Genomic DNA, 27982 nt, shown 5'->3' on the forward strand with positions numbered 1-27982 from the left:
AACTCCAAAACGGGACTCGCATGTGTGTGATTTGCCTTAGTGGCCACCAGAGGGCGGCGCGCTGCCTTCAATAAAGACAGGAGGCAAAGCCAAGGCCACAAGAGACTTTATTCCTCATTCATCCGCTGATACGTAGAACTTACACAACAAACGGAAAACACTCGACTACCTGCAATCAACATGTTTCAATCAAAAGGTACAGTCTGTAATGCTCGTTTAGCTTCCAACATGACCTGTACCTTTAAGAAAGTCTGACTTTTAACCCCATTTGTGTCAACTCTCAAAAGAGAAACCAGCTTATCACAGGCTTCTTATTTCAATCTGTTCCTCTTGAGATTTTTCGGGGATTAAATGTCAGATTTTCATTCACATGCAGCTAAAAAAATATATAAGTCGGGTTTTGTTGAATAAGCCATCCTGAAGAACAGCGGGCATGTGAAGCTCAGTTTTGAGGCCCCGTCTCCACGACAACATCTCGAGGGAAAACGCATTGATTTAAAAAAAAAAAAAAAAAAAATTCATCACATGGAAATGCTGAACGCGATGTAGTTGGCGAAGAGAACATGACACATCAAAATTCACATGGACAAAAGAGTTGGATTTCTATTCTGGGAGACTCAGCTAGCATGTGCAGACGAGCTATTTCCTACCTTGGTAGTGCGTACGTGCAGAAGCAGCATCTCAGAAAAGTTGCGAGTTTCTGAGAAGTTCCACCTTTATTAGCCGTTTTCATGAAGTTGCTCATAAAGAGTGCTCCGCTCCAGTTGTGTAAACGGACGCCGAAGACCAAACGAACGCTAGTTTGTCCTTCACTCGAAAACGCCGTCGTGTGAACAGGGGGGCCTCGGTCCGGAGCGGGCCGCCGCTAACGCCGAGCGGGACTCTCCGACTCCCTTCACACTGACCGTCCCAACGCGAACAACTTCAAATAAATAGTTTCAGACAATTTACACGGTATCGGGAAGCTACGGATCAAACAAGCACTGTTGGATTGTGGGTACTGGAGTTAGAAACTGTGATTGGCTGAAACCTGGCGACTTTTTTTTCCCCCCACCGGTTAAAGCAGCGTTCCCGCATTTCGCGACACGTACAGAACCCCCCCACCCCTACCCTACCCAACAAACCAAATCAAATCACAGTTCTCTCATGTCGCTAGGAGCTTATTGGGTCTCCCGGTGCGGCTCTACAGCTCCTCGCTCTCGTACAGCGGGGCCGTGTGCTGGGCGGGGCTCTCCACTGTCAGGGCGGGCACGTGGCTCAGCGACGACAGCAGCTTCAACGTCTTGGAGCCGGGGGGCGCCGTTTTCATGGCCGGGGTGGTCCGGGCTGCCAGGGGGAGAGGAGAGGAGAGAGTTTCTGCTCAGACTCGAGATTCCTGTCGTGTCTGGAGCCTGAAAATAACTGGGCACGGCTCATACCTGAGCAGACAATGGCTCGGCGTTCCACCTTAAACATTGGGATTAATCAAGTTTTTTTCTATTCTATTGTCTTTATCGCTGAGTGCAGTGATCACCTCCACTGATATGAGTGAAACCATATTCATTGTTTCTGTTCTCAAAGACGCCCAGAGCCCGTTAAAGCCACCGTGTAGGGGTCGGAGAGGTCATGAAAAAGCCTCCGCTGACTCAGCAAACCTCCACTGACATTAGAAGATGTGCAGCAGGAGCTTCACGGTGTGAGTTTCTGTAAGCGAGCAGCTGCGTACGGGACACAAATCATTCGTATTTGTATACTGGAATGTGTTAAGACATTTTAATTTCTGTGTGATTCAAATAATTTCAACGGAGTCAATTTTTTCCCCAAACAAGCCTGCTCGAGTCTGAAATGTTTCTTAATATTTGTAGACATGTTTTACTCCTCACCTTTTATAGAGATAGAGACATTTCTCTAAATAGTATGTCTAAAATATTTAGTCTTGTTGATCTGATTAAACAAGAAAATACATATTTAACTTCTGCTTTGGACAGAACAAACCTTGTTTATGTGAACTCTGACATTGGTAATGAAAAATAATAAATAATTCAGTTTGCAAATTGGAAATCTAACGTTCACTTTGGTCTTTAGCTCAGACTACACCGTGGCAGTCCACAGGGTTCTGTGTTAGGACCTAGACTTTTCACATTATACCTACTTCCTGTCGGAACTCCATTATCTTCCTTCGTTAATCTATTTACCAGTGACACCAGATGATACTGATCTACTTGTCGAACTGGAATATTAAGACCTAAAAGCCTGGATGAGCTGTGGATTTTCACAACATCTGAGAGAGAAATGATCGGAGACTTAATTTCTCCGTGCGAAACTGCAAGGTTTAATACCTGCTCTCACTTTCAGGTGCACGGGGAGCTCTCGGGGAGCAGCTGGCGTGTTACGCGATCGAGTGGAAACCTAAAGCCTCCGACTGCACCGCCCCGGCTCTGAGCCGGCGATTACGTTTTATTCTCTCTGTTTGCGCGGCGACACTCTCCATCTGCTGTTTGATGTCACCGCCGCCATGGAAACGGCGGGTGAGGCGTTTGCATAGAGAAAGCCGTAAACGGACTCACTGCCCACGTCCAGCCTGGCGTTGCACGTGGACATGCCGGCTTCGTTAATGGCGGAGAGGGTGTACCAGCCGGCGTCCGACTTCATCAGCCGCTCTATCAACAAGCACTGTCGCCCGGAGCCGTCCTGGTACAGGCTGAAGACACGGGGCGGGGGGGGAGAGACAGACGGACGTCAACGCAATGTTTGAGATCGAGATTGGCTGAAGGGGAAACCCCTGAACTGAACTGAACCAAAGACTCGCCTCATTCTGTTGGGGTCAATGCGCAGCATGTCTTTGTCTTTCTTCCAGAAGAGCTGGGGGGGAGGCGAGGCGTCCACCTTGCACTCTAACCGAACAGTGTCGCCCTCCAGAGCTCTGGAGTTTAGCATCTTCTGCACGAAGGTGGGGGGGCGGAGGACTTCCTGAGCTGCGGACGAAAAAAAGAGGGACATCCCAGCTGACTCGCTCACGTCCCGTCCCGTGGTTCTCTCGCCGTCTCACCAAACTCTCGTCTTTTTTTTAAATTTTATTTTACCGATGACGTCGAGCCTCATGGTGAACCTGCTCTCGCCCGCCCGGTTCCTCGCCACGCACTCGTACACGCCGGCGTGGTGCACCGTGACGATCTCGATGAGGAAGGAGTGCATGCCTTTCTCACACACCAGCATCTTGTGGTAGTCGTCTGGGCGGATGGCTTTGCCGTCCAGGTACCAGCACACGTCCGGCGTCGGGAGGCCGCCCACCTGCAGTCACCACAATAACCGCGGTTATTTCACACGTTCTCCGTGTGTAAGAAAGCAGATGGAGGCTCACCGGGGATCCACAGTCGACACAAGCTTTACAGAGCTTTAACTCCTGTCACCTTCATACTTGAACCGACTTACAGATTCATTATTTGTGTTGTGGAGCGTTTCTTTGGCGTTGACCTTTGCACTCTTGTGGAACTCGTCCCTCACGGTGGTGAACTTTAGCATTTGCGTTACAGACTTTCTCGTGGACTTTTACATTCAGGTGGCAGACTTTTACATTTGTAGCGATGCAAACGTTTACACTTATATGTGTTTCAAAGTGTTTCAGACTTAACGGAGAATGGACTGTCTGAGGAATGTTTCAAGCGTGTCAGGCCCTCGGTGTTACTTCACCTTAAAGTCGATCCTACAGAAGCGGCCCTCCTCCACTGTGAGGTCAGAGGGGATCTGCAGGAAGCGAGGGGCATAACATTTCTCTTGGATAGCTGATCCTTCGTTGCTCCTGTCGTCTGTCCCCGAATGGTGCCTCCCCCTGCAGAGGAAGATGACTTATTTATAACCTCACTTTAGCACACGTTCAGTGAGTGGGTATGGCGGCCCACTACACCACACACATGCACCCATAAGAAACCACAGAAACAGTTACAAGCTCTGTTCTTTTTCTGTCCTTTGACGCAACGGGTACTGCATTCAGGCTTCTCTATCTCTTCTGACGGACAGCTGCAGTGACGAGATAGATTTAGTTTATGGTTTTGGCCCCATAGCATGGAGAGAGGAGGTTAACGCAGGCTGTAAGTAGAGATGGATGAAAACTTTCCTGCAGATTGATCATTCTGATGTATCAAATCTGCACAATTTTTTTATTTATTTTTTTGCTCTACATCTTCAATCTTCTTGTTGTGACAGTCCGGGACAAAGACCGGGATCCTTCGGTTGAAGTCTGTACAGAGACCATGTTTCACACACTGAGGGTAAACACACCTTTTGTTCAGCTTTAATATTGTGCAGAGAAAAAAAAAGTGGTCCTATGTAAATGCAGCAATTGGACCTACAGACAGAACTTTAGCCATTTGGGTCTCGTTCACACGACATCGTTTTCAAAAGAAAACCAAAAACTGCCATTGGGTGTCGGTCTACACGACAACGATGTTCAGAGCAGCTAAAACTGGACTTTTAAAAAAAATGGCTTGCAAAGTGGACCCTTGGAAAAATACGCAGAATCTGTCTCCATGGAAATGGGGAAAATGTGGGTGGATGGATGGATTGTTTGCCCACGAACAAGGAACCTGAGCTGGAATGAGACTGACGTGAGACCAGTTAAGTTTATCCCACTGATGATGTGTTGCCGCTGCTGCAGTAGATTAGAGGAAGACTTTAATGCTGAACCGGACGTTTTAGGGGAATTCCCATGTCCAAGTTTCTGCTGTGAACTTGGGAGCCCTTGTGGGTTAATGATTGTAGGATCACGTTGATAAAAACGGTACTCACCAGAGTCCACCTTTGTGTCTTCCTTCTGGTGATTCAGGCTGTGACGGAACAAACAGACATAATCACAGGTCTCAGCCAGACAAACCAAGAGAATGACAAAAATGCCAGGAGTGTGTGTGGGTGCATGCGTGTGTGTGTGTGTGTGTGTGTGTGTGTGTGTGTGTGTGTGTGTGTGTGTGTGTGTGTGTGTGTGTGTGTGTGTGTGTGTGTGTGTTCTGACACAATAGTCCTCTTGTCACCAGTGAAAGGCTTGTTCTCAGAAAAGAGGCTAGAAATAGCCGCTGACAAACCGTGTTGGCTTGAGAGGTTACGTGTGTGTGTGTGTGTGTGTGTGTGTGTGTGTGTGTGTGTGTGTGTGTGTGTGTGTGTTTGGCTGTCAGAGAGTATAGATGGTGTAAAGCCCAGTGAGCGGTGGAGGCTTTCTGATAGAACAATCCTACACAAACCAACACAAACCAACACACACACACACACACACACACACACACACACACACACACACACACACACACACACACACACACACACACACACACACACACACACACACACACACACACACACACACACACACACACACACACACACACACACACACACACACACACACAACACACACACACGATGAACTGGTCAGAATGACAGCATGGGGCGGCTCACTGTGGCTGCTGATTATACTGCCAGGGCTTTTTCAACTTCGGGCCCATCAGGAGGCCCCGAGAGGGGAAAGCGGCTCCCCGTGCAGCCATTCAAGCCCAGTGGGCTGCGTTAACGTGTGGCCCGGCGCTTCAATAGCAAGATGGAAAACTTGATGGGTTACGGAGCGACGCCGACAGAGATGTCAGAACACACGAGTGCAAATCTGCAGCACGCCGCAGACGACGGAGGGGGTTTTAGTGATGAACGCGAAGCCCGGTGAAGGAATAAAAGTGTCTTCATGTACCTGGTCGATCTGTGAGTCTGAAAGACCGTCTTGGTCAAACATGTCGGTAGCGCTGTCTGGACCCAACAGCCTGCGAGCCATACGCTCCTCATAGGACAGTTTCTGTCGAAATGAAGCTTCATGTTGTTAAAGTGTCACTTCTTTCCTCTTCCGTTCGGCTCAAACAGGCACACGCTGTATGTCTGCATGTAGGTGAGGGGATTGTCGTGGGGATGAAGTGTCGGGGTGTTGCTTTGTTTTCCCGTCCTAACACACAAACACACACACACACACACTCATGCAGACCTGGCTGGTTCTCCTCCTGGCGTCCTTGGAGCGGAGCTTCTTCTCCAGATCTTGGATGAGGGCGTCTTTGGAGCCCTGGATGTCTTCGTCTGTGGAGCGAGAGGAAGAAGGACGGGGGGCTACAGACTTCTTCAAGATGGGCTTGGGAAGGCTGCAAGATAGAAGAGAGCGGGAGATCATCATAAAACTGGCTCATATACAGGATGATATTTGTTACTTCTTGGCAAAGCATCTCATCGAAAGACTATTGATTTTCCTCCTAAACGGTGTCATACTGAGAAAGAACATGCGCTGGTGGGATAAGCAGCAGAGCTCACTTTGTTGACTAGGTTTATCAGAGGCTAGCTCCAGAATCTGGGAGTGGAGAGGATTAAATGGCCTGCCAGCAGTCCTGAGCCCAACGCCACTGAAGATTTGAAGGGATCAGCCTGGACACACACAACCACGTTGGCCTTCAGTGGGCTGGTGACCACCATGAGGAGGAGGGGCCGGGCTGGAGTGGCGGTGTCTGGTTCTTTGACATGCTAGTGAAGTCTCTGTTTTATTCATTGAACTATTTGTTAAAACGGCTAATTTCTTCAGACTTTGATCGTCCAATCCGCCAAACAAGAGTCAAGACTACAAAAAAAAACAGCTGTTCAAGGGGAGAACCTGCACACTCAGCACTGCCGCTCAGCCCACAAATGCACGTGGACAAATGTAGCACCATTTACAATTAATTATCATGCAAATACTTTCCATTGCACACGTTGCAAACACTTCTTTATATGAATACTTCTATCACTTACATGCTTGGGGTCCCCTTATAGTTGGAGGGCAGGGAGACCACCGCGGGCGGGACCCTGTTCTCCCCGGTGGGGGTGCCGGGCTGCGGGAGAGAGGGGGAGGAGGGGGACAGGGGGGAGCGAGGGGTAGAGGGGGACACCGGGAAAGGCTGCTGGTGGAGGGAGGATGGAGAGCTGGGGAGGAGGGGGCTGGAGGGTGAGAGCGGGGAGCGGTTGGGGGAGGCGAGGGGCCGGGCGGAGCTCGGGGAGGGCTTGGAGAAGGCAGAGAAGGGGGACTGGGAAGGCAGCACGGAGCAGAGGTAGGCGGCGGGCGCCGACATGACGTCCTGGTTGGCGGACAGGGTGGCGCTGCCGAGGCCGGTGGCGCTGGGGACGCTGGGGGTGAGGGTGATGGTGGAGCGCAAGGTGGCGCGGGGCATGGCGGCGGAGGGGGAAGGGGTGGTGGTGGTGGTGGTGGGGGAGGAGGGGCTGACGAGTGGGGTGACCGCGGAAGCCGGGGGGGAAATGGGGGAGTTGAGGTTGGATGAGGACGGGGAGGACTTGGCGGTCCCGTTGGCCTGGCTCTGGGTCTGACCGAGGCTCAGAGACTGAAACTGGGACTGAGTCTGTGACACGGACCTGGACACCGACCGACTGTGGGACGACGACGACGACGACGACGGCGACTGGCCCTGCGCGGCCTCCGTCACGCTCTGATCGGTCTGCTGCGAGTGGTTCTGGTTCTCCTGGGCCTCTTTCAGCACGCTCTCGTAGCTGGGCGCCTGGAACGCCGGCTGGGACTGGATGAAATGTCGGGGTCGCTCGTAGTTGAAGGCACTGGGAGGAAAGGCGCCGGGAGTGAAGCTGGGCAGGTCGGAAAGGTTCATGTTGCTGCTCCCCGACTGGGCGGACTGGAAGAGAGACGACGCGGATCGAGTTAACGTGAAATTGTAACAGGAAACCCCTCTCGGACGGAAACGAACCCGGCAGAAATGTTCCTACCGCGAAAGTGAGCTTGCTTGGGGTGAAGAGCTTGGGCGTGGGGGCTTTCTCTTCGGCTGGCGACGGCGGGGAGGGCGGAGGGGGAGGGCTCGGCGTGCGGGTTCGGAGAGTGGAGACCTCCGGCGACCTCTGACCCTCAGAGCTCAGGGCGCTCTCCTCCTCACTGCGCCCGAAGGCTTCCTCAGAAGAGTGGTTGACCGGCTGAAGCTCGGGGAAACTGGCAAAGCAGAAGCAGAGTCTTTAGCTTTTAAAACCCACCGATTAGAGCTTCACACAGCCCACATACACATTCATAGTTGTTTATTTTCAATGGGCATAAAGAAGAGCCAAAACTGGTAAAAATGTAGAGTTTAGACATTAAAACAAACCAAACTTTTTCCCAATATCAGACAGGAAAGCTTATCCTTTTCAACTCAATAAGAGTTGAACAATTGAGCTTATAATTGCCAGTCCGTGTCACTAAAACAGGACTTTTGCACAAAGAAAACAATTTATTTGTTCTCCACAGGCCAGCGTAACAGGAGAGTTATGGCGGAGATGTGTGGGTGAGCTACAAAAACAGTCCAAATAGAAAACCTTGGCAGGGGAACTGAAGACAAATTCGAGAATTGTGGGATATTTTTTGTGGTACAAATGAAACGCTATTTAAGGAACAGACAACAATTTGTGAAAATGTGTGTTTTCCAGGCGTTTGGGCGTACTACAGATTAATCTGTCAACAGATGACACTAATATTTTCTGTTCATTTGGGAATATATAGTCAAACAGACTAGTCAAACAGGGAGGTAGTGGTTTAACAATGAATAATAACAATTAAGAGAAAAAAAGAGAGGAATCTTAATCCATAAATGAGCCTATTGTATAACTTGCACCTGTGAATCATAATATGATACCTTCACATATAAGTGAATTTTTTTTTTACAAACTCTTGAGTAGAAATCCTTCCTGTTGACTTGGTGCAGGATCCTCATGCTGAATGACCGCATGCTTGTTTCTCTGTGTTTGCCACGTTGGGACAACACGCTCGTGTCTGCTTTCACTGTGATGTGATTTTAGTGATGCAGCTATCAGGGGTCCACATCTTCACTGGTCCAGCAGGACGACTGGTGGACAAAAGGACAAACGCCCCGAACTCCACATGCTGCAGTGGATGTTCTAACGAGGCCAACAGATAATAGTGGATCTCCTCCCGTTTCAGCCCACTCAGGGGTTTTCTTCCTCCAAACGCCGGCCCACCCGGAACCCCCGCTCTTCCGCTAGGAAGGAATGCTGTTCCCATGGCAACCACGCAGTCCAAGCATAATGACAATAGCAGTCTATTACAACGCAGGCGCACTGACTCGCTCCGCATTTCTGGCGGTTCTCCTGAGGGCCACGGGGCGGTTTGGGTCGGCCGGCACACCGAGTTCAGAACACACTGGTGAAAAGATGAAAACCTAAAGCTTCATGGTCGTTCAATCAAACGCTCCAAGAAAATTCCCTCACACCACCAATGTCTAACCCAACACTGGACTTCAGGGGCACCACTCATGTTTAGCCTTGAAAAATCTAATAAATAAAGCAAAAGAGATAGTGGTGGATTTGAGAAGGGCCAACATATCATCAGTGAAGAGGGTCAGTGAAATTGAGTAGATTTCGATAACAAAGCCCATCAATGGCTGGACTTCTTCTGTCGACTGGCGCTCTTCCCTCCCAGCAGCTTCAAACATTCCTGACATCAGACCCGATGTACGTCACCCCTCCTGGTTCAGGAAATAGAAGTCAGTAAAGATGCACCTCAGCAACCCGCCATTTAGTTAGACGAGCAATGTTACGCCTCATTTATGCTCCATAGACACAAAAAGGCTATGTGTTGCCACGGAACACCTCCGCTCAGGCTCTGCGTCACCAGGCACCTCCAACAATTTCTAAAGACACATCGAAGCAACGTAGAATGCGACGGAAAATACGCAGGTTGTAGTGCTGTCCACAACGATTTCCCTCTACATCATCTCTAATAATACGGACAACACTGTTGCAGGATGCGAGCTTGAAGTGCCACTGTCCACCTTTGTGCCAAATTGCTCATTATGACTGGGAAATAAACACTCCCAATGAGTTTCTACGTTGTGATACAACATGCAACCTCGACGCAGGACTTCCAGTGTTGAAGGGACTGTGTGGAGGCTCAACACTGCCCGATGCGTACTGTCGACGCAGTAGTATGTATCAGCCTCCGGCCTGGTGAACAGCATGACCTTGACGAAGCCACTTGATTTTCAAAAGATGCTTGTTGGTCCTTGCAGACGCAGTCATTTAACGATCGACCTTCAAAACAAGTGTTAGCCGGAGCACAAGAGCTAACAAGACAAATCTCGATTATGAAAATATTTTCCTGATTCTAAATTCAATCTGTCAAAAAGAAAACAAAATGTCATGAAGAGAAATAAACATGTAGAAAACTCTAGCCTGGTGTGTAAGACCATACACCTGTGAATTTGTTGGTCAGACCTGGCCCATCAGGCTTTTAGCCCACGATCAGCCACATCTGCTTTGTTCATCATGGTGACGGTCTCTTTTCTCCAGTCCCTCTCAAGTTTCTCACACACTGAACTCTTTTCATGAGGAGCTCCTCGTTACATCAGGTGTGCTGCGTGCAGGATGGGGGGGGGGGGGGGGGGGGGGGGGGGGTCTGGTGGAACAGGCTATAAAGACCCCCTGCTGTGCAGGGTCAGCAGCGTGTACCAGCTAACGTACCCAGGACACATCGCCAGTCCGTCATTGTCAACGCTTTCACACAGAGGAGGTTTCACACGTGTATATTCAGCCAATCACAAACCAAGGTGGGACATGTAAGAGTCCCTCAACGACCTGCTGCTCAATAACCTTTGTATTCAAGTCCTTGTTCTTTAAAAAGGCCAGCAAAGGCTCAGCTGATTCTTCCTAAACATAATATCAATTTATATTATTGGACATCAGCCTGCAGGCATGTATGAAGGTGGCATACATTTTTTTTGAAAACATCAATTATCAATTAAAATTTTTTTTATAACTTTTTAGGGGGAAAAAATTAAATAACAACTTGTTTCTCTGCTGTAAATGCTACTGTAAAAATACTGTGTGTGTGTGCGTGTGTGTGTGTGTGTGTGTGCCACCAGAAGTGTCTGCACCTGCCAGCGGATGTCTGAATACCAAGACAAATATAGCCTTGCCCACTTAATCGCAGAAGTACACGCACACGCACACACACACACACACACACACACACACACACACACACACACACACACACACACACACGCACACACACACACACACACACACACACACACAGCATTGTGGGTAGGAACATGCCGAGCTTTCTCCAAGTCCTCTGCATGACCGAACACTTCAATAGGACCTCCAACAACTTTGAAAATTAATACTAAGAGGTGAAGAAATTACATCTCATCACTTTATTCTGACCTTTTTTTTAAAAAGTACACACTGACCCAACAACATTTCTCTCGATTCCACAAGAATATATATATGTGATCAATAAAGATCTGCAAGTATATAAAGATAAGAAAATATGAACACAATAGACATAAATAACAGGTCCAGGTCCAGCCTTTGTATTATCCAGCCTAGTAATTATCAGCACATAACTGCAGCTGAAACTGCGCTTTTACCACCACATTATCCCTGTTTACTTTGCCACTAGTTACTGTAAACACACACACTCGCTCTGCAAGCGATCATGGTATTTTCTCCCTCCAGTGTCAGATACCGCTTCAGCTCTGTTTTCTCCTCATATCTCTTGAAAAGCTGCAAAACTTAAACACGTGTCACGTATTTTCCAGGTTCGTTGGTTCCACCCTGGGTGAAAGATTATTTAAGTAACAGATGACAGTTTTGTGAAAATGTGTGATTTCCAGTCATCATTTTTGGACACTGCTTTTGGTGTCTCCCAGAGCTCAGTATTGGGACCCAAACAGTTTATAGTATACATTTAATGACGTAATGTAAAATTCCAGAAATACTGCAATTTATTGTTTGCAGATGACACAAACATATCCTGGTTAGGTGAGCATGTAAAGCAGCTCGTGGAGGAAATCACACTGGGGTGGAGCGAAGACAGGAGGCAGTTTGATACAAATAAGTTTTCACTAAAGCTAGATAATTTCATGCTGTGTTGCAAGTTTATATCCTGTGTCGCCATGGAAGCTAGGTTTTGTTTGGCTATGAAACTGCGAACTGAATGTTGTCGGTAGGCAGTGGGAAAAAAAGTGGATTTATATTATTCAGGAACATAAGAAATAGTAAGTGATAAGAGCTGAAATAAGCGTTACTTCCCCCTTTTCAGACATAATTATAGTTGTGTGCATGTGTGAAGGTGGTGTTGAGTGGCTGTGGTCTTCACTTTCAGCTGTTTCATTGTTTTTAGTATTTCTCTGAGATTTCCTGGAGAACGAGCCGCTAGATCAGCTTAGTTTTCACAGCAGAAAAGCCACACGTGAAGCACCTGCGTCTCCTTTATGGAGACGATGATAGTGAATGTACACTTTGTTAAAGTAGCGCTGTTATTTTCAAAATAGGAATTGACCATTTTTATTGTTGTTATGCTACAATAACCGTTGACTGCAAGTGCAAGTATGACTTTTTGTTTGTTTTATTTTAAAGGAAAATAGCGTTTGAGATCGGGTCGTTTCAAAGATGTTGCACTCTGAAAACTGTTTCCAGAGACTTTTGCAATGGAAATGCCCTCCTTTCACTCAGCATGGTGTCCCCCAGGGCTCAGTATTGGGACCCAAGCGGTTCACATGAAATGACTTGAGTTAGATTTCACACATTCTACAGGTTATTCGGTTCACAGATGACAAATATTTTTTTTCTGTCCAGGTGAGAATTTACAGCAGCTCGTTGAGGAAAATCAGATTGGAATAAAGAAAAGTCAGAAGGTGGCGTGAGTTACTCATTACACCATCTTGTGGCACAAAGTGCATCACGGCACTGGACGAGGAAGGAGCTCGTAGATGGTAAACTTATCATACTGCAACATATACTGACGCTTTGGTTATTTTCTCTTCATATTTCGTTCAGTGAGGAGATGAAGCAAAAATAACGAGAATGGAAGCTGGTATAAAACACATGAATACCATTTCCAACAACACACTATCAGCAGGGTAAAACTAACCTGTCTCACAGTTTTAAACCCAGCTCACGCTCGAGACTATAGTAAACAATCCAAAGCTTGGCGAATTTCATTTCACAATAATATGAACAATGACTTAATAACAGGCTGCAGCTTCATTCACGAAACATCCAAACCAGCAGCTGCAGCTTCAGATCCTCGTCAGACAGTTCGATCGGCCCCTCAGTCGGACTTGAACTTGAAATTGGCCACAGAACCTCAGCATGACCTTAAAACTCCAGACTGCAGCCAACAGTTTCTGAGCAACTGTTGTTGTGCGTGTGTGTGTGTGTGTGTGTGTGGGGGGGGGGGGGGGGGGGGGTTCTGAAGGACACCGTCGCCATGTCTGCTCTTCACATTACAGATGAGATCATGGACCCGCACATGGATACAGAGTGGAAAGCCAAACATACTTCACACCATGAAACTGTGAGACGAAGACGTCAAGACGCACGCAAACTGCATCAAATGTCCAAAAAGTCAAAGTCGTTTCCACCTCGCATCACCTTTGACTTGTGATATAGTCACTGTATAGTCAGTGATGTTTCCCACCTCTTCACCCTGCGGGACAGGGATGAACTCTTACCCAACTCGGGATGAGGTTCATGGGTTCCTACACAAACCACATGTTGGTTCTACTTCTGATCAGTCGAATGATAAAATATAATGAGGCAAGATCATGCAGAGCTCTGCACAGGTTCAAAACTAATGTTTCACAGCAGCAGGTTAAGAGTGAATGACAGAAACACACAAGTGATTCACAGATGATCTCAGAGACTATTTTCACCACACACACACGCACACACACACACACACACACACACACACACACACACACACACACACACACACACACACACACACACACACACACACACACACACACACACACACACACACACACACACACACACACAGCATTTGCAAAGGGATACATTCTAATCACATTTTAGTTTGAACAAATTAACAAACTAAAACAGGAAAAGTAATGAAAACAATTCCAATTAAAATAGTCAATCTTGTTGTTTTTAGTCCAAAATCTCACATTAAAAAAAGCTATATATATATTAAAAGAAAAGGGTGTTTTCAAAGCTCCCTTAGTAAAAGCACATGTATCTGCGACGTGGTTGGATGAAAGTACCCCAGGGAGAAGTTGCCCTCGGTCGGGGGGTAACCAGCTGCTTTTTACCGGGGTTGAGTTGCTCCTCCGCCGCGGTGCTGCGGCTCCGTGCAGGCGGACTGAAGGCGGAGTGTGCGTGCGGGGAGGAGAGCTCCGAGCCCCGCAGGAGAGACAGCAGAGGACCGGGGAGGAGGACCGGGGAGGAGGACTGCTGCTGAGGGACTGGATGGGGCCGGGCCACCGAGACAGGTGACAGCGCGCGGCCACGACGCGACACGTGAACGAGCGCGCGCCGCAAGAGCAACAGTGGTTTAAGTTTCCCTGTGACGTCACGCTCGTTATGGAGAGTTATGTACTTGTCGTCCAGCTCCCAAAAAACCCCCAAACAAACAAACAAACAAAACAAAACCAAAAAAAAACTCGTCATCGAGCTCCTGCGACACCACGTGGTTAAACGTGAGGACTACAGTTGGTGGAGGGTGTCTACCGGCCACACGCCTTCCGACCGTGACATGATGTCGATGCATAATTCCTTGTGTTTCAAATCACTATGGTAAAAAGCATCAGAAAAGAAAATACATTGTGAATTATTTTCCTTCCGCATTGACCAATCATATTTCCTGGATGTGCAGCGACATTATGAGGCTCAGGGACACAGGTCAGTGTTGGAATTCGAACCTGCGAACTCCCAACCCCCAAGTGGGCTCCTGGCACCACAGTCCTCACATCAAATTCAGAAACGAATCTGTATGTTGTTGTTTTTAATTTTTGTCAATTGTGATGAAAACGTGATGTTTGGCCAGATTATAGTAGCAATAAATTTTTCATTTATTACATTGTTGTATTCAAGATCAAGCAAACCAAGACCGAGACTTTGAGGGGCTGAGACCAAGTCAAGACCAAGAAAGTGAAAATCTGCTCTCTGTGGTCTTTCAAGACTTCAATGCTATGATACGATTTTATTTGTGAACTCCAGTTAATGTTTTCATTAGCTTATTTGTGAATAAAGAAAGCTCTGTATTTAGTCTTTGCAGGTTTGTATTCTTGCACAATATTTGGCTCTGTTAACATGATAATGTTACAGGTATTCATTGTTTATCCTCCTAGGACCTGGCGTCCACATATGTGGACAGCACATTTTCAGTTGTCTAGACCACAATACAAAATTTTGTGCTACAAAGTCCTGGTGTCCACTTCTGTGGACATCACTCTGCCACTTGGTGGTGGAATAAGAGTATAACACATTACAGGTTAGATTCAAGATGGTTGACAACACACCTTGAAATTCAGCCGGCCACTCCCGATGCAAAAGTTGACCGGGTAAAAAATTTAAAGAAATTTCATGGCTAATTCTTGTTCAGATATATTTATAAGTGTTCAATGTTTGCTTCTGAAGTGAAATTAGACAAAAGTTTGCAACTATAACCACTCACCATGCTGTTAAACTTGATGTACACGTATGTGGACAGGAGGACTTAGTTCTGATAGTTTTGTTGAACATGTCCACAAAGTGGACAAAGAGATTGAGTTTTTAAATTGTATTTTGGGATGATTTTGGTAGAAATAAATAGTTTACTACAGTACAAGCAGATATGGTATGTTTTATTAATACATTTACATAGATTTTTATTAGATTTCTGTCATGATTTATTTTTTTGAGAGTTCTATTCTTCATCACAACTACTGGAGTTGCTGGGGTTAATTGGTGGAGTCAAGTCAGAAGTGGAAGATTTGTTAGACATCGATGATTCCGTGGAGGATGCTGATTATCAGCCCCCATGACAGGAGCCAGGCAGCAGTGAGGAGGACAGTTGTGGGTGTGAGGACCCCAATCCTCACCCTATCAGAGGATGTAAACGTCTCCGTTCGGAATATCAAGGATATCGTTTGTATCGTCGCTCTTGGGCACAGCAGGATGAGCATGATGTCTCAAGCAATGTCTCAGAAGAGACAACGCCAGGACCAAGCCATCAAGCACAGTCCAAGAAAGGACGTGGGCTGTGATGGGGGGCTTCTCCGCTAACACCAAATCAAGCTCAGTTTGAGCATGAAGAGGACACTGTGGATGATAGAGAAGGCTGGACCCACTGGACCACATGGAGCAGTACATTGATAAAGATTTGATAAATGATTGCTGATTGCTCCAATGCTGTATCACTGGCCAGAAGTTGAGACTCAATCAACACGTCAACTAATGAAATCTCTAATTTTTTTTGGTGCTTCTATTTTGATGTCTTGTGTGCAGTATCCTGCAGTCAGGATGTATTGGTCCAGCACTTTGAGAATTCCTGCCATCACAGAAAAGTTCACACATGACAGATTTTTCAGACTGAGGAAATCACTAAATGTGGTCACTGATGATGATGTTCCAGACGTTCTGAAAGGGTGTGATAAATTCTGGAAAGTGAGGCCTTTTCTGAACCGCATTCTGAAAGGTTGCAGGTCCCAGGCTCCCCCAGAATGTGTTTCTATTGATGAGCAGATGATTCCATTCACAGGAGCTTGTCCATGGTGACAATATCTGCCAATGATGGGACAAGAAACTGAAAAGATATGTAACCATCTCGTGACCAAGTATTATACATGAATACAACTCCAAGATGGGTGGAGTTGACCTTGTCGATAGAATGATGAGTGACGATAGCATGAATGGCCATACAAAGAAATGGACACTGTGGATAGGCCAATGCTCTTTACTGATCTGGCTTTAGCCAGCAGCTGGTTACTGTACCGTGAAGACCTCAGTGTATTTGGTACTTCAAAGAAGAACGTCATGCAGTTCTTAAAATTTCAGATGGAAGTGGCCATAACCTTCTAGGGTCACAGCATGACAATGACAACTCTGACTTTTGTTTTCATTGTCATTTTATTTTTGCACTGAGCAAAAATGAGAAGTTATTTATTTTGGGTATTTTGCGCTGAGAAAAAGCACACAATCATTGTTTATATTTTTGTTTTTGCACTTAGAAAAATGGACAATAGTTTCCTACTTTGGTTTTGCACTCAGGAAACAATGTTGCCATGTTCAGGTACCAAATATAGAGTTTTGTACATCATTACTCAATTGTGACTTTATTGTGTTTTATTGTAATATAAAACGAATGTCCACATATGTGGACATCATTTTTCTCAGAAACTACATCATGTAATAAGATAATTCTCTGTTGTAACACTCATCAGGTCCCAATAAGCCCAAATAGCAAAGAGAAATTAAAATTGAATGCCATTTAAGAGTCCGGGTCCTAGGAGGTTAAGTGTTTTTATTTCTGAAAAATCGTGTGTTGTCCATCTACTGGCACATGAGCTGAAGAACTATTTACTACGGCCCTGGTGCACAAAACAGCTAAATCAGCATAATTCACTAAGATAGAATGACAAAGCAAAAAAATGAAAAAAATTAAATTAAATTAAATGCTTGACATTAAACCCCAAATTTCATAAAAGCATTCACATGTATTTCAAAAAATGTATGTTCTACAACTTTAGGAGTGGTTTTCTTCATTTTAAAGGTGAAGTGGCAAAAAAGTATTTTTAAAATAAATGTCTCTGTGGTAAGAAGGTTTCCTGGTTTTAACTTTGGTTTAGAATGGGGCCTTTCTTCTGGGGCATTTCAGTGCTTCTCTACAGCAGTGTTTTTCAACCTTTTTTGAGCCAAGGCACACTTTTTCTTTGGAAAAATCTTGAGGCACACCACCACCTGAAAATGGTAAAATGTTCAACTCTGTAGCCTATATTAACAATATAAAGGCATTCTCATCAACGTTTTATCAACAGGAATCAAATAAATACAGAAAAAAGTATTTCCCAATTTCTTTTTTTTAAAATTTTTATTCACTCAGTGTGAAACCTGGACCTGATGGATGAACACAGAGCTGATATCCTGGTTAGATTCTTCCTTTTCAAAAACTTCTCCATCACCGTCACTGACTCAGTACTTTGATACAAGATGGGAGCAGCAGGTGGTGGAGATTAACCAGACTGACGTCTGTTAAGTTTCATTTCACCGGCAACGTTCTGTGCTGCCATCTAGTGGCGAAGAGTATTGTAGCATCACGGAGTTGGTTATAACCTCAGGCAATATATATATATATATATATAAAATATAATATAATATAATATATATATAATATAAATATAATATAATATAATATAATATAATATAATATAACATATTGTTATTGGGTTATTGTTGGGGTTGTTGTGTGTGTTGATTTGTGCTTGTGTTGTGTTTTTGTTCCTCGGTTCAGATAGTTAATTATTTCGTCTAGTTTGGTTTGGTTTGTTGGATGTTGGTGTGCAACCATGAGTGAGAAATGTGTTGTGTCGAGTGTCATCCTATTATGAAGTTCCGGTAGCGTGTGTTTATGTCAAAATAAAAACCTCTGGGGTTCAGCTGGTAGATTAGAATCTCGACTCAGAGTAATTCTTCTGCGGTGCTCGCCACAGTATTTATACATGATTACTCTGCACACTGCTCTCACAGCCGCTGTCAGCTGTGAGAGTAAATGTTTTTTTAGAAAAAATGTGAAATTGGATAATTTCCCACGGCGCACCTGGCTACATCTCGCGGAACTGGTTGAAAAACACTTCTCTAAAGCATTCGTTTACAAGTCTGTTCTGGATCTTTACACCGTGAAACCCACTTCAAGACACTAAAACACAGCAGCAGTGTAAAGTTTGAACAGTTCCCAGCGTTGGACACATATTGACTGAAGCCTGCATGACGGCTTTCTACTCACTCAGCAACCAGGAGGCTGTCCTCAGGTGGGCTCTCGGGCCACTCAGGGGGGGGCAGGTTCACAAAATCCTCCCCTCTGGTCTGGGAAGGAACGGCTTCCTGCTGGCTGTCCAGCTGCTCCTCCAGGTCTGTGTGGAGGAGGCGCAGAGTGAGTGGGGGGGACCCCCCGCGGAGTGGATGTGGTGAGAAACACTCACCCGTTCACACCACAGTGTTCCAAGTGAAAATGCACTGTTTTACAGCAATATTTTGAAAACGATGTCTGTTTACATGAAACCGGCAAACAGAAATCACAGGCCTCTGGAGTTTGCTGTTATTTTTGTAGTGAAAGCACACACAATATGCTAAACAATCTGCTGTAAACAACAGAAATTGCGAGTGCATGGGCAATCGCATGGACAGACGACCAAGTTGTATCGTTTATTACGGCGGCTGTCAACAATAAAACTACAGAGTCTCAGGAGAATATGAACTGGCGACCCACCGTTGAACACCTCCAGCAAGGCGGAGCAGGAGACGGTGCCGTACGAGTTGATGACCACGCATTTGAACAAGCCCGAGTCTTCAGGAAAGGCCTCAGTGATTACCAGTGTGCACAGCTCCTCTGCAGAGAACCACAGAGTGGTTTATTAACAAGTTTATTAACTTGGGTGGAACAGCTTCAGTGAAAATTGGACCAGAAAAGCCACAGATCTAAAGGGAGCATGCACAAAGTGGATCTCGAGTAACAACAACCAAGTCAATTCTTGCGTGAACTGTGTTTTTAACTCCTTAATACAACCGTTTACCATCAAGTGAAACACACAGTATTCAGGTCTTACCTGGTACTGAGGCAGAACTGGCCTCTGGAAAAACAATGAGAGAGAAAACGGTTTTACTTCATCAACACAAACTATTACCAAATATGTAATGACGGCATCTCTTTATCTGACAAGTGAATGGAACATCATGTAAATATATATATTCAGCTTAAAAGGCATTATATGTTAAACACACCTCGTGTGGTTTAGTGTCTGTCAGGATGGGAAATGTAGATTTGTTCAGGTTTTGGGACTTCACCTTTCTCCAATTTGACGTACAGTGAAGACGTCTGGCCACAGCAAGTGTAATTTTTCAAGATAGAAACTAATCTTGGACTTAAAATTAAAGTGAATAAACTTAGACTGTTTTAATTTTTTTAAATATACAAATTGGACAGTGACATGTTCAATAAAGTGCTCGGCAAGCCCTGAAAATCTTATTTTGCTTGTTTCCCCTATGTGTCAGGATAACATGTCATATGACAATCTACTACATTATTTGCATTTACAAAATGTTGCCATAAACATTTCCCTCAAAGGGGGTAAGGTGGAGCACGTTGGCTCCTCTGTGGTTGTTTTTAAGTGCCTGATAAATAGCGAGGGACTCCATTTGATTCGTGGCGGGAGTTCTCAGCTGATGGGTGCAGATGCTGGCCCATCAGAGCCACACTCACTCTTGCGCAGTATCCTGAAATCATCCGAGTCCAGGATCTGTTCGTCCTCCCTGTACCACATGACCTGCAGGGGCGGGGTCCCTCTCAGCCGACACTCCAGGACCACCAGCTGCCCCTTCACTGTGGACACATCATGGAGGCACTGCGGGGAGGGGGGGGGGGGGGGGGGTCTGATCAGAACAGGGTCATACCAGGAAGTCCTTCACGATCCTGCTGGGTACAAACCTTAACGAAGGCGGGAGCCACACCCGTCCCCGAGTACTGCTGGTTGTAGATGGGACTCTGGGTCTGAGCACAGGACACATGGGGGGGGGGGTCATTCCTGACTTTTTGTCATTTCTCTCTTAACAACACAGTCGCCATTGACGGGACTTGCTGAGGTTTACCCTCTGCGGGCTGACGCTGAGCGGCTGCACCAGGCTGGAGTGCCTCTGAGCCAGGAGGGCGGAGGAGGAGGAGGAGCAGGAGGAGAGCTCCCGGGAGGAGGTCAGAGAGGAAGAGGAGGAGGAGGAGATGGTCAGGGACATGGTGCTGGTCTTCTTCTGCACCTGCTGGACTCTACAGAGCGGAGCAGACGAGACACTATCACTAACAGTGATAGTAAATGGAACATATTCAAATGCAGGCCTTCTGTACACTTAAAACAAAGCTGTCATTACTATTCCTAATTTCTCGATCAGGGATAAACGGACATTATGATGCTCTAATATGCTTTGTATGGTACGTGTGTGAATCGCAGACGTTAAGAAATAAAGCAGTCATATACCATAACATTTAGAAAAAAGATATTCATTAAGGCACAGATTACATGTCTTATATTGAAAAAAAATTTCTAATCAGATAAAAAGCAACCATCTTTGATGATCTGTCGAAGGCTATACATTCATTTTTCCACCACTGATACATTTCTGAGCACCGATTCTCAAACCATCCTCGTCTCAATGATCGAAGTTTCAACTGTTATAGGAAGAAATGCAAAAGTTTGAGGTGATGGTTGAAGCTTTAAGATGTTGGGATGTATGAAACCGGGGTTTTCAGACTCACTGTGCCATGTTTCAGGCGTTCCAGGAGGCAGCAGCAGCAGCAGAGGTCCTGTGGACAGAGGAGGAGTCTCAAACATCATCATCATCATCATCTCATGCTTTCACCACAGAAACAAGCATCACAACATGTCTCAATTCCATGAAACAGAATTTATTTAGTTTTTGCTTTAATCAGGATAAAAAATGCTGGTCTCCATGGTGATGAGTGATGTTTGAGCCATCCTAATCAACCAAATAGAAACAGCTTCGCTTTTTGTATATAACTACATTTGAAATCCTCTACTTTTATACAACATGTCATTGTATTTTCTTTACTATAAGTCACACTGCTCATGTGACTGATGATCTGATATCACTTATATTAAAATACAATAGTTCATGCACTCTATGACCACTAGATGTCACTGTGTGACAACATAAACCTGCTACAGTAAAACAGAAAACCTCCATTTCAACAGGATTTGACAGATCAAGAAACATTTAACCAAAAAGAGAATCATCTATGCAGTAGTTCCAAATTCTCAAGTCTGACTCGATGTTGAATGTTTCTGGTTTTCCTGCACAAACCATCATTATTTGGTATCGGGTTAGCTTATGAAACGGGGTTTGCCAGTGTTTCCATTGGCTTTCACTCACGGAGGAGGATGTCGCTGTCCTGCCAGCTGCCCCTCCACTATTAGGAGCCACTTGGGCTTCAGTATGTTTGACATCTGGGCACAGGGACAGACGGAGATGTGGCTGTAAGACGACCTGCTCCACCAACTGAACCACAGACGCCCTAAAGTCAATAATTAAATCTAACATCTACATAGCCAACAATGCATTGATCCAGTCTAACCTCAGTGAACACATTAGCTTTGAAAGACACATCCAGAACATACTGCAGCTCCTAAATGGGAAACAGACTTGTTGCTTTTTTGCTTCAACCAAAAAGGTTGGACAACATTTGTTCTCTATGCATCACAGCTAAAACAGAGGACCGTCGTCAAACCAGCTCTCTGCTTTTATCGTTCTTTTCCCTCTGCCTTCTTACACAATACATCTCACTAAAATCATTATTATCCTACAAAAACAACATAAAATAACCTGGTCAACATGTTAAGACTCCACGAAAAGTTCAAAAGTCAAAAGTGTATTTAAAAAAAAATCTCAGATTTTCTCTGCTGTTTGTGTTATCTGCCCTGAACTGACCGGGTGGAAACATTGTTCAACAAGCTCACAGATTTCAGAAACAAACCAGAACCACAGCAGTGTTGATTGATCAATTTGATCTCATTATTTAATTTAAGTTAACTTAACGTAAGTAATTTAATTTTAAGTTCAATTAACTTAATTTAAAGACGTTAATTGACAAGTTAATTGTGTAGTCGCTTTCCGTATAAAGATGGAAATCAAAGGAGTTTTAAATACTGACAATATAAAGTACGAATCATGTCTCCTTCGTGTTAGAAAGTACATTGCCAATGTTTGTTTGGTAGCCAGCAAAGCTTTTTTTGTGAAGTTTTTTGTTTAGTTTTTGAAGTTTGTGCCAGCAAAACTGTAAAGTTTGAAGCTCTTTGGAGTTTAAGTCCCAATCAGCATCATAAAAGTGTGCCAGAGTCCATCATCCATCAGGATCTCACTCAGTTAATTGAAGCTATGTGAAATCTTTCATCATTTTGACTCCCACAAACCCCCCACCTCCTCATGGCTCTGTCTCGGGGCCCCCCAAGGAGGAGCTGGGCTCAGGTTTCCAGGCTAAATTAAACCCTGACACCTCTCAGGCAGGAGCAGAACGTCTTTTACCCGAGATAAATCCCAGCGTCTCATAACAAATAAACAGGAAGAAGAAGAAGAAGAACTCAATAACTTTTTTCTTCACTCTAACTAGAAGATCTGGATCACAGATACAGTCCATCGGACTGCCAGAAGGTCTGATCCAATGGAAAAGAAGCATTAAAGTGTATTTTCAAATAGATGGAGTCACTATAGGTTGTTTAAGCGAGACCACATAACATGCTTAGCAAAGGTTTAGTCAGTTTGGCAGGAAGGAGCTCATTTTGTTCACAAAAGGTGAATTAAATGTGTTCAAATGGCCACGTTGGATCATGTGAATTCACCCGTCAGACCCTGATTGCTTTATTTTCCACATTGAAACATTATCTTATAAGGTAATCTTTTATTTTTAAGTGAAGCCAGCCATGTGTTTGATCGATATGTCGTTTCACTACAGAGTTTTATCTCAACGGGGTCCCCGTTAAATCCCTTTAAAGTTCCTCATACAGCTGTTTAACCATAATATCATAATATCAAGATCAATGATTTGATCTTTGATAAAAGAGTTTCGAAGAAAATTCTCTGACAGAAATGTGACGACAATGGGACAAGTTGGAGTAATAACGGAAAAACAGAAATGTATTAAAAGAACATGAATTATGAGAAGGGCAAAAACAAGAAGGGACAAATTATGAAATAAAGGCAACATTGACAAGAGAAGTAAAGAAATTTAAATCAATTCAAAAAAGTGTGAAGTTAAGCATTGTATTTTTAGACTGTGATTTTATGTGTTATCGGCCAAAAAAAGTAGGATTTTAGGACAAAGTGTGCAGGCCACATACATTTTCATCTTACAACTTTGGACAAATTGTTAATTATCAGTAGTTTTGGTTCCTGACTGGGATTTTACGAGTCTGTAGCTCCTTGGCCGTTGAATTAATATTCAGATTATCGAGAATATCCAGAGTTTAAAGCCAGAAGCACTAGTCGTATACTAATAGTAAGAAATCATTTAACTCCACAGTCTGAAAACAACAGGTTCCTACAAAAAATAGAGTAAAACTGGTTGAAAATGTCACATATTGAAGAAAACCATGTTTCCAGGATGAGTATTAATAAGGACTCTGTGGGGATTTAGTACAAAAGTATTATTAGAGATGTGAATGATAAAATACAGATTTTATGTATGTAAGGTGCAGTCACAAAGACATCAGAGAAAAATATAAAAAACTATGCCAAGGACATTTATATTTACTATAAACTGATTATGAAGCGACAGAACAACTTGAGGTGAGTAAATGTCAAATGAAAAAACGATATTAAAAGATGTAAAATGACAACAAAGAGTGACAAATTCCTCTGCAAATATAAAGTCACACAAAGTGAACAAAACCTTATATATAGACAGAGATTTGTGATGAAAACATTATTAAATACTAATATAGATATTGAATAGAATAAAAACTTCCAGATCTTAATGTCTTATCGGTCAATCTTTATTGGAAAGCTCCAGATCGTGGTGAAGTGGTACATTAACTGTTCAGGTATATGCAGATAATGGAGCTTTATATAAACAGCTCCTGTATTGTGACGTGTCCAGAGTCCAGCATCAGGAGCTCTGAGCTCAGACAGGATTCTCAGCAGCGGCACATCCGACCCTGGAGCAGAGGTTTAACGCCATCTAGTGATGAGGATGCAGACTGTCACCAAACGAGTAACACACAACAATTGGTTTCCAAAATCTAAATGACAGCCTTTTAAATATGAGATTGGACTTTCTCAACCAATTGCGATTAAATCATGGAAATTGTACGATGAGAAAAGTGTCATTTCTGGGAAAAGACAGCTCAAGTCGTAGAGACTTTAATATCATTTAGTGTAGCTTTCACTATTTATTGTGGATCATACCATTATTGTGATACTAAACACATGAACATACAATGTTTAGTGCAGCTTTATAATTAATCCTCAGTCCTGACAGTCAAATGAAAGACTGGAGCATAAGAACAAACCGGTAACTGTGTCGCCTTAGAGATCCAAGAGTTCTTGTCTTACAGGGTTTTACATGTTTCACCCATTTAGTCCAATAGTTGTCAATAATCGAATCTTTTTTTTTTTTTCAAACATTGGAGATTGTTACGGTTTATATTATTATTATTAATGTATTTTTAATCTAAATCCTTTTCCTGTCAAGTTTTGATGTATTGTGGACGTTTTTCCAAAATTGAGTCGTCAAATTCTTTTCCATTTGTTTCCCCAAATAATAAACATAATGAGTGAGAAACTACACATACATTAAAAAATGTGTCCGCAACTGAAACCAGTCTCACTTCAGTCTCTTCCTGATTATAGACACATTCAAAAGTACTGCACCTGCAGATGTTTGTAGAATAATTTAGGAGACTTTATATTTGAATCAGACATAAATAGGTTGAGGCAGTCAGTCCTGGATGAATCAGAAACAACTGGGAAGCAACAGAAACAATAATCTGTTTTTCCAAGTACAAAGACCTTCAAAAGCATTTTCTACAATCTTCAGATGAATGGTTCCAAGCCAATTATTCTTGGACAAATGTTCTCGACACATCATTTTTGTATTAAACCTGAACCAGCTGGGGCGATCAGTTGAAGGGTAATCACAATGTTTTTGGTGAATTTTCTCACAGTTCAATCGCGCAACAAAATGTTTGTGCCTTTTCGAAGTACAACAACGTTCATATGTGGAATCATCATCGATTACTTCCAAGAAGGACTTCTCTCTGATCTCTAGTAAAATGATCAGAAACGTCACACTGAGGCCAAACACTGATGGACACCGTAGGGATTTATGTTTGGTTATTAGCGTTAAATTACTGTAAGTAATAAATCACTGGAAGTAAGTTTATGAAAAATTTTAATTATTAATGGCAGTAAACTCATTAACAACTCCTAAAGTAATTGATTAATTACTTAAAGTTAATACATTATGAACATAATGTATTAATTGAGAATTAGTCATTTTAATAAATTCACTATTTATTCATTAATAATATAGGGGGCACCACTGGAGAATCTGTAAATAGCGAATTGCCAAAATATCAGTCTCGTTTGGAAAAGGGGTTTATTGAAAGTAAGTTCATATTTCTGTGTAAAATATAACAATCTTAAATAAATAAAAGGGAAGGTGTGAGATCCGAGCACAGACTACAAACCAGCGAACGTCAACAATAAATACACAATAATCACCAGGAATCGTTGAATTCAGCGAACAGGCATGCATTAACAAAAATGTGTTAATTCACAAAGAATTTTCAAATCATCTCATAAATCAACACATCTAAGTAGCAAACATAATCTTACATGGAGATCTAATCTACTAAACAGCAAACGCTATATACAAAGAGAGTGTGTGCGTGAATGGATATGTACGGGGTGACAGCGAAGGACAGTTTAACGGAGCGTCAATGTTTACAGCCTGCTGTTGTCTGCATGCATTCATTGGTGGTCTGATCACGTAAAGACAGCACTGACTGGTGGCACAACGTGAAAACATCATCGTTTTCAGTGTTTCGAAATGTGTCCGTGGAATCGCAGAACCTTTCCGAAACCAGATCGTGAGCATGACTTGACTTGAAACGCTGCCGTGTAAACGAGGCCGAACATTCTGACGTATCGGGAGTTCAATCTCCGATTCTCCTCGCTCCCCAACTTGCAGGATCGGACAAGACCGATTTAGCGCAGACGGGAGGGTGGGGGGGGGGTCACCTGATCTCTCCGGGCACCAACTAGAGGCTGAAAACAGAGTCATATAGGCATGCACAGCTTGGAGACACACGCACACACGCACGCACGCACACGCACGCACACACACACACACACACACACACACACACACACACACACGGCCGCTCAACTTAGGTCGGTATGCCTTGTGTTGCCTCACCCTGCTGGCTATATAACTGACACACTTTAAATTTTTCACTTCCACTCTTTAAGCTCCCAGAACGGATGTAACAGATTCTTCAACGCACGGTTACATCATGACACCAACCGAAAAGTAAAAACTGAAGCAGATATTTAAAAAAGACGCTGGTTAACGAGCTAGTAACAGAGATTAGCTTTGACGCTAGATAGATAGCTAGATAGCTAACTAGATAGATAGCTAACTAGATAGATAGATAGACAGATAGACAGACGTGAGCACATGACACAGCATGTATATTTAGCAGCAGACGGGCAGATCTTCCCAGCTGTCCTCTTTTCTTTGCCTGCAGACTCATTCCCTCCGGCTCTGCCCGCAGTATCAATAACATACAGTATCAGGAACTTGATGGCCCTCGACCAACTGAATTACAGCATTTGATTATCTGATTACTGACACTTTTGCGTTCCCTCCTCTCTACCAATCAAAACAAGGGTCCGTCCCATCTCAAAGAGCCTGCCACTGCAAAACACACCAAAAAAAAAAAAAAAAAACAAGGCCTGGAACCAGTGTGGACGCTCACACAGGTGGCTTCATGCTGGGTATTGAGCTTCCAGGACATGTGGGCCAGGCCCACTCCACTCTCGGGACTGTGAGACAGAACGCCGGCCCCCTCCCTTACCTGAGTTTGTCGTATTCCGGTGGGACCGAAGGAGCAAAAACGGCAACAGCGAGGGTATTGATCCAAGAAGAGGAGGATTGAAATGCTAAAAGCAAAACTGCCATGTGAGTGTGTGGCTCCCTGTCATGGCTCGGCCACTGGACGCTCTCTACTCAGAGCGCACTGACACACACACACACACACAAATACACATGTAGGGGGGCCTTTAGTGTGTGTGTGTGTGTGTGTGTGTGTGTGTGTGTGTGTGTTGGAATGGGGTTAGGAGGGAATCTGAGGCTGGTGAGGGGGGAGATAGAGGGAGAGAGGAGGGCAGGTGGGGTTCAGCTGGAGGGGTACAAACAGTCACCGTGCTCAAGCAC

At 44.3% G+C, this 27982-nt stretch overlaps 1 protein-coding gene across 3 annotated transcripts; it reads right to left on the bottom strand.

The window, feature by feature from the left end:
* Nucleotides 1–89: 89 nt before the first annotated feature.
* myot (myotilin) lies at nt 90–27769 on the bottom strand. Of its 3 annotated transcripts, XM_080502512.1 has the most exons (19): nt 27624–27755; nt 21922–21995; nt 21287–21334; nt 20629–20800; nt 20468–20530; nt 20243–20384; nt 19590–19613; nt 19253–19372; nt 18770–18896; nt 7759–7975; nt 6781–7667; nt 5993–6143; nt 5708–5809; nt 4765–4802; nt 3670–3808; nt 3063–3270; nt 2789–2954; nt 2547–2680; nt 90–1326 (listed from the first exon to the last, which is right to left on the bottom strand). In XM_080502512.1, exons 3-19 carry the CDS (start codon nt 21292–21294, stop codon nt 1184–1186), a joined length of 2841 nt encoding a protein of 946 aa, XP_080358638.1. In that variant the 5' UTR covers nt 21295–21334; nt 21922–21995; nt 27624–27755; the 3' UTR covers nt 90–1183. The 3 variants fall into 3 exon arrangements, with proteins under 3 accessions (XP_080358638.1, XP_080358637.1, XP_080358639.1); XM_080502511.1 differs by lacking the exon at nt 21922–21995 and having other exon boundaries at nt 27624–27769; XM_080502513.1 differs by lacking the exons at nt 5708–5809; nt 21922–21995 and having other exon boundaries at nt 27624–27769.
* Nucleotides 27770–27982: the final 213 nt, after the last annotated feature.

The sequence above is a fragment of the Blennius ocellaris genome, assembly GCF_963422515.1.
Source record: "Blennius ocellaris genome assembly, chromosome: 9".
In the NCBI taxonomy this organism is placed as follows: Eukaryota; Metazoa; Chordata; class Actinopteri; order Blenniiformes; family Blenniidae; genus Blennius; species Blennius ocellaris.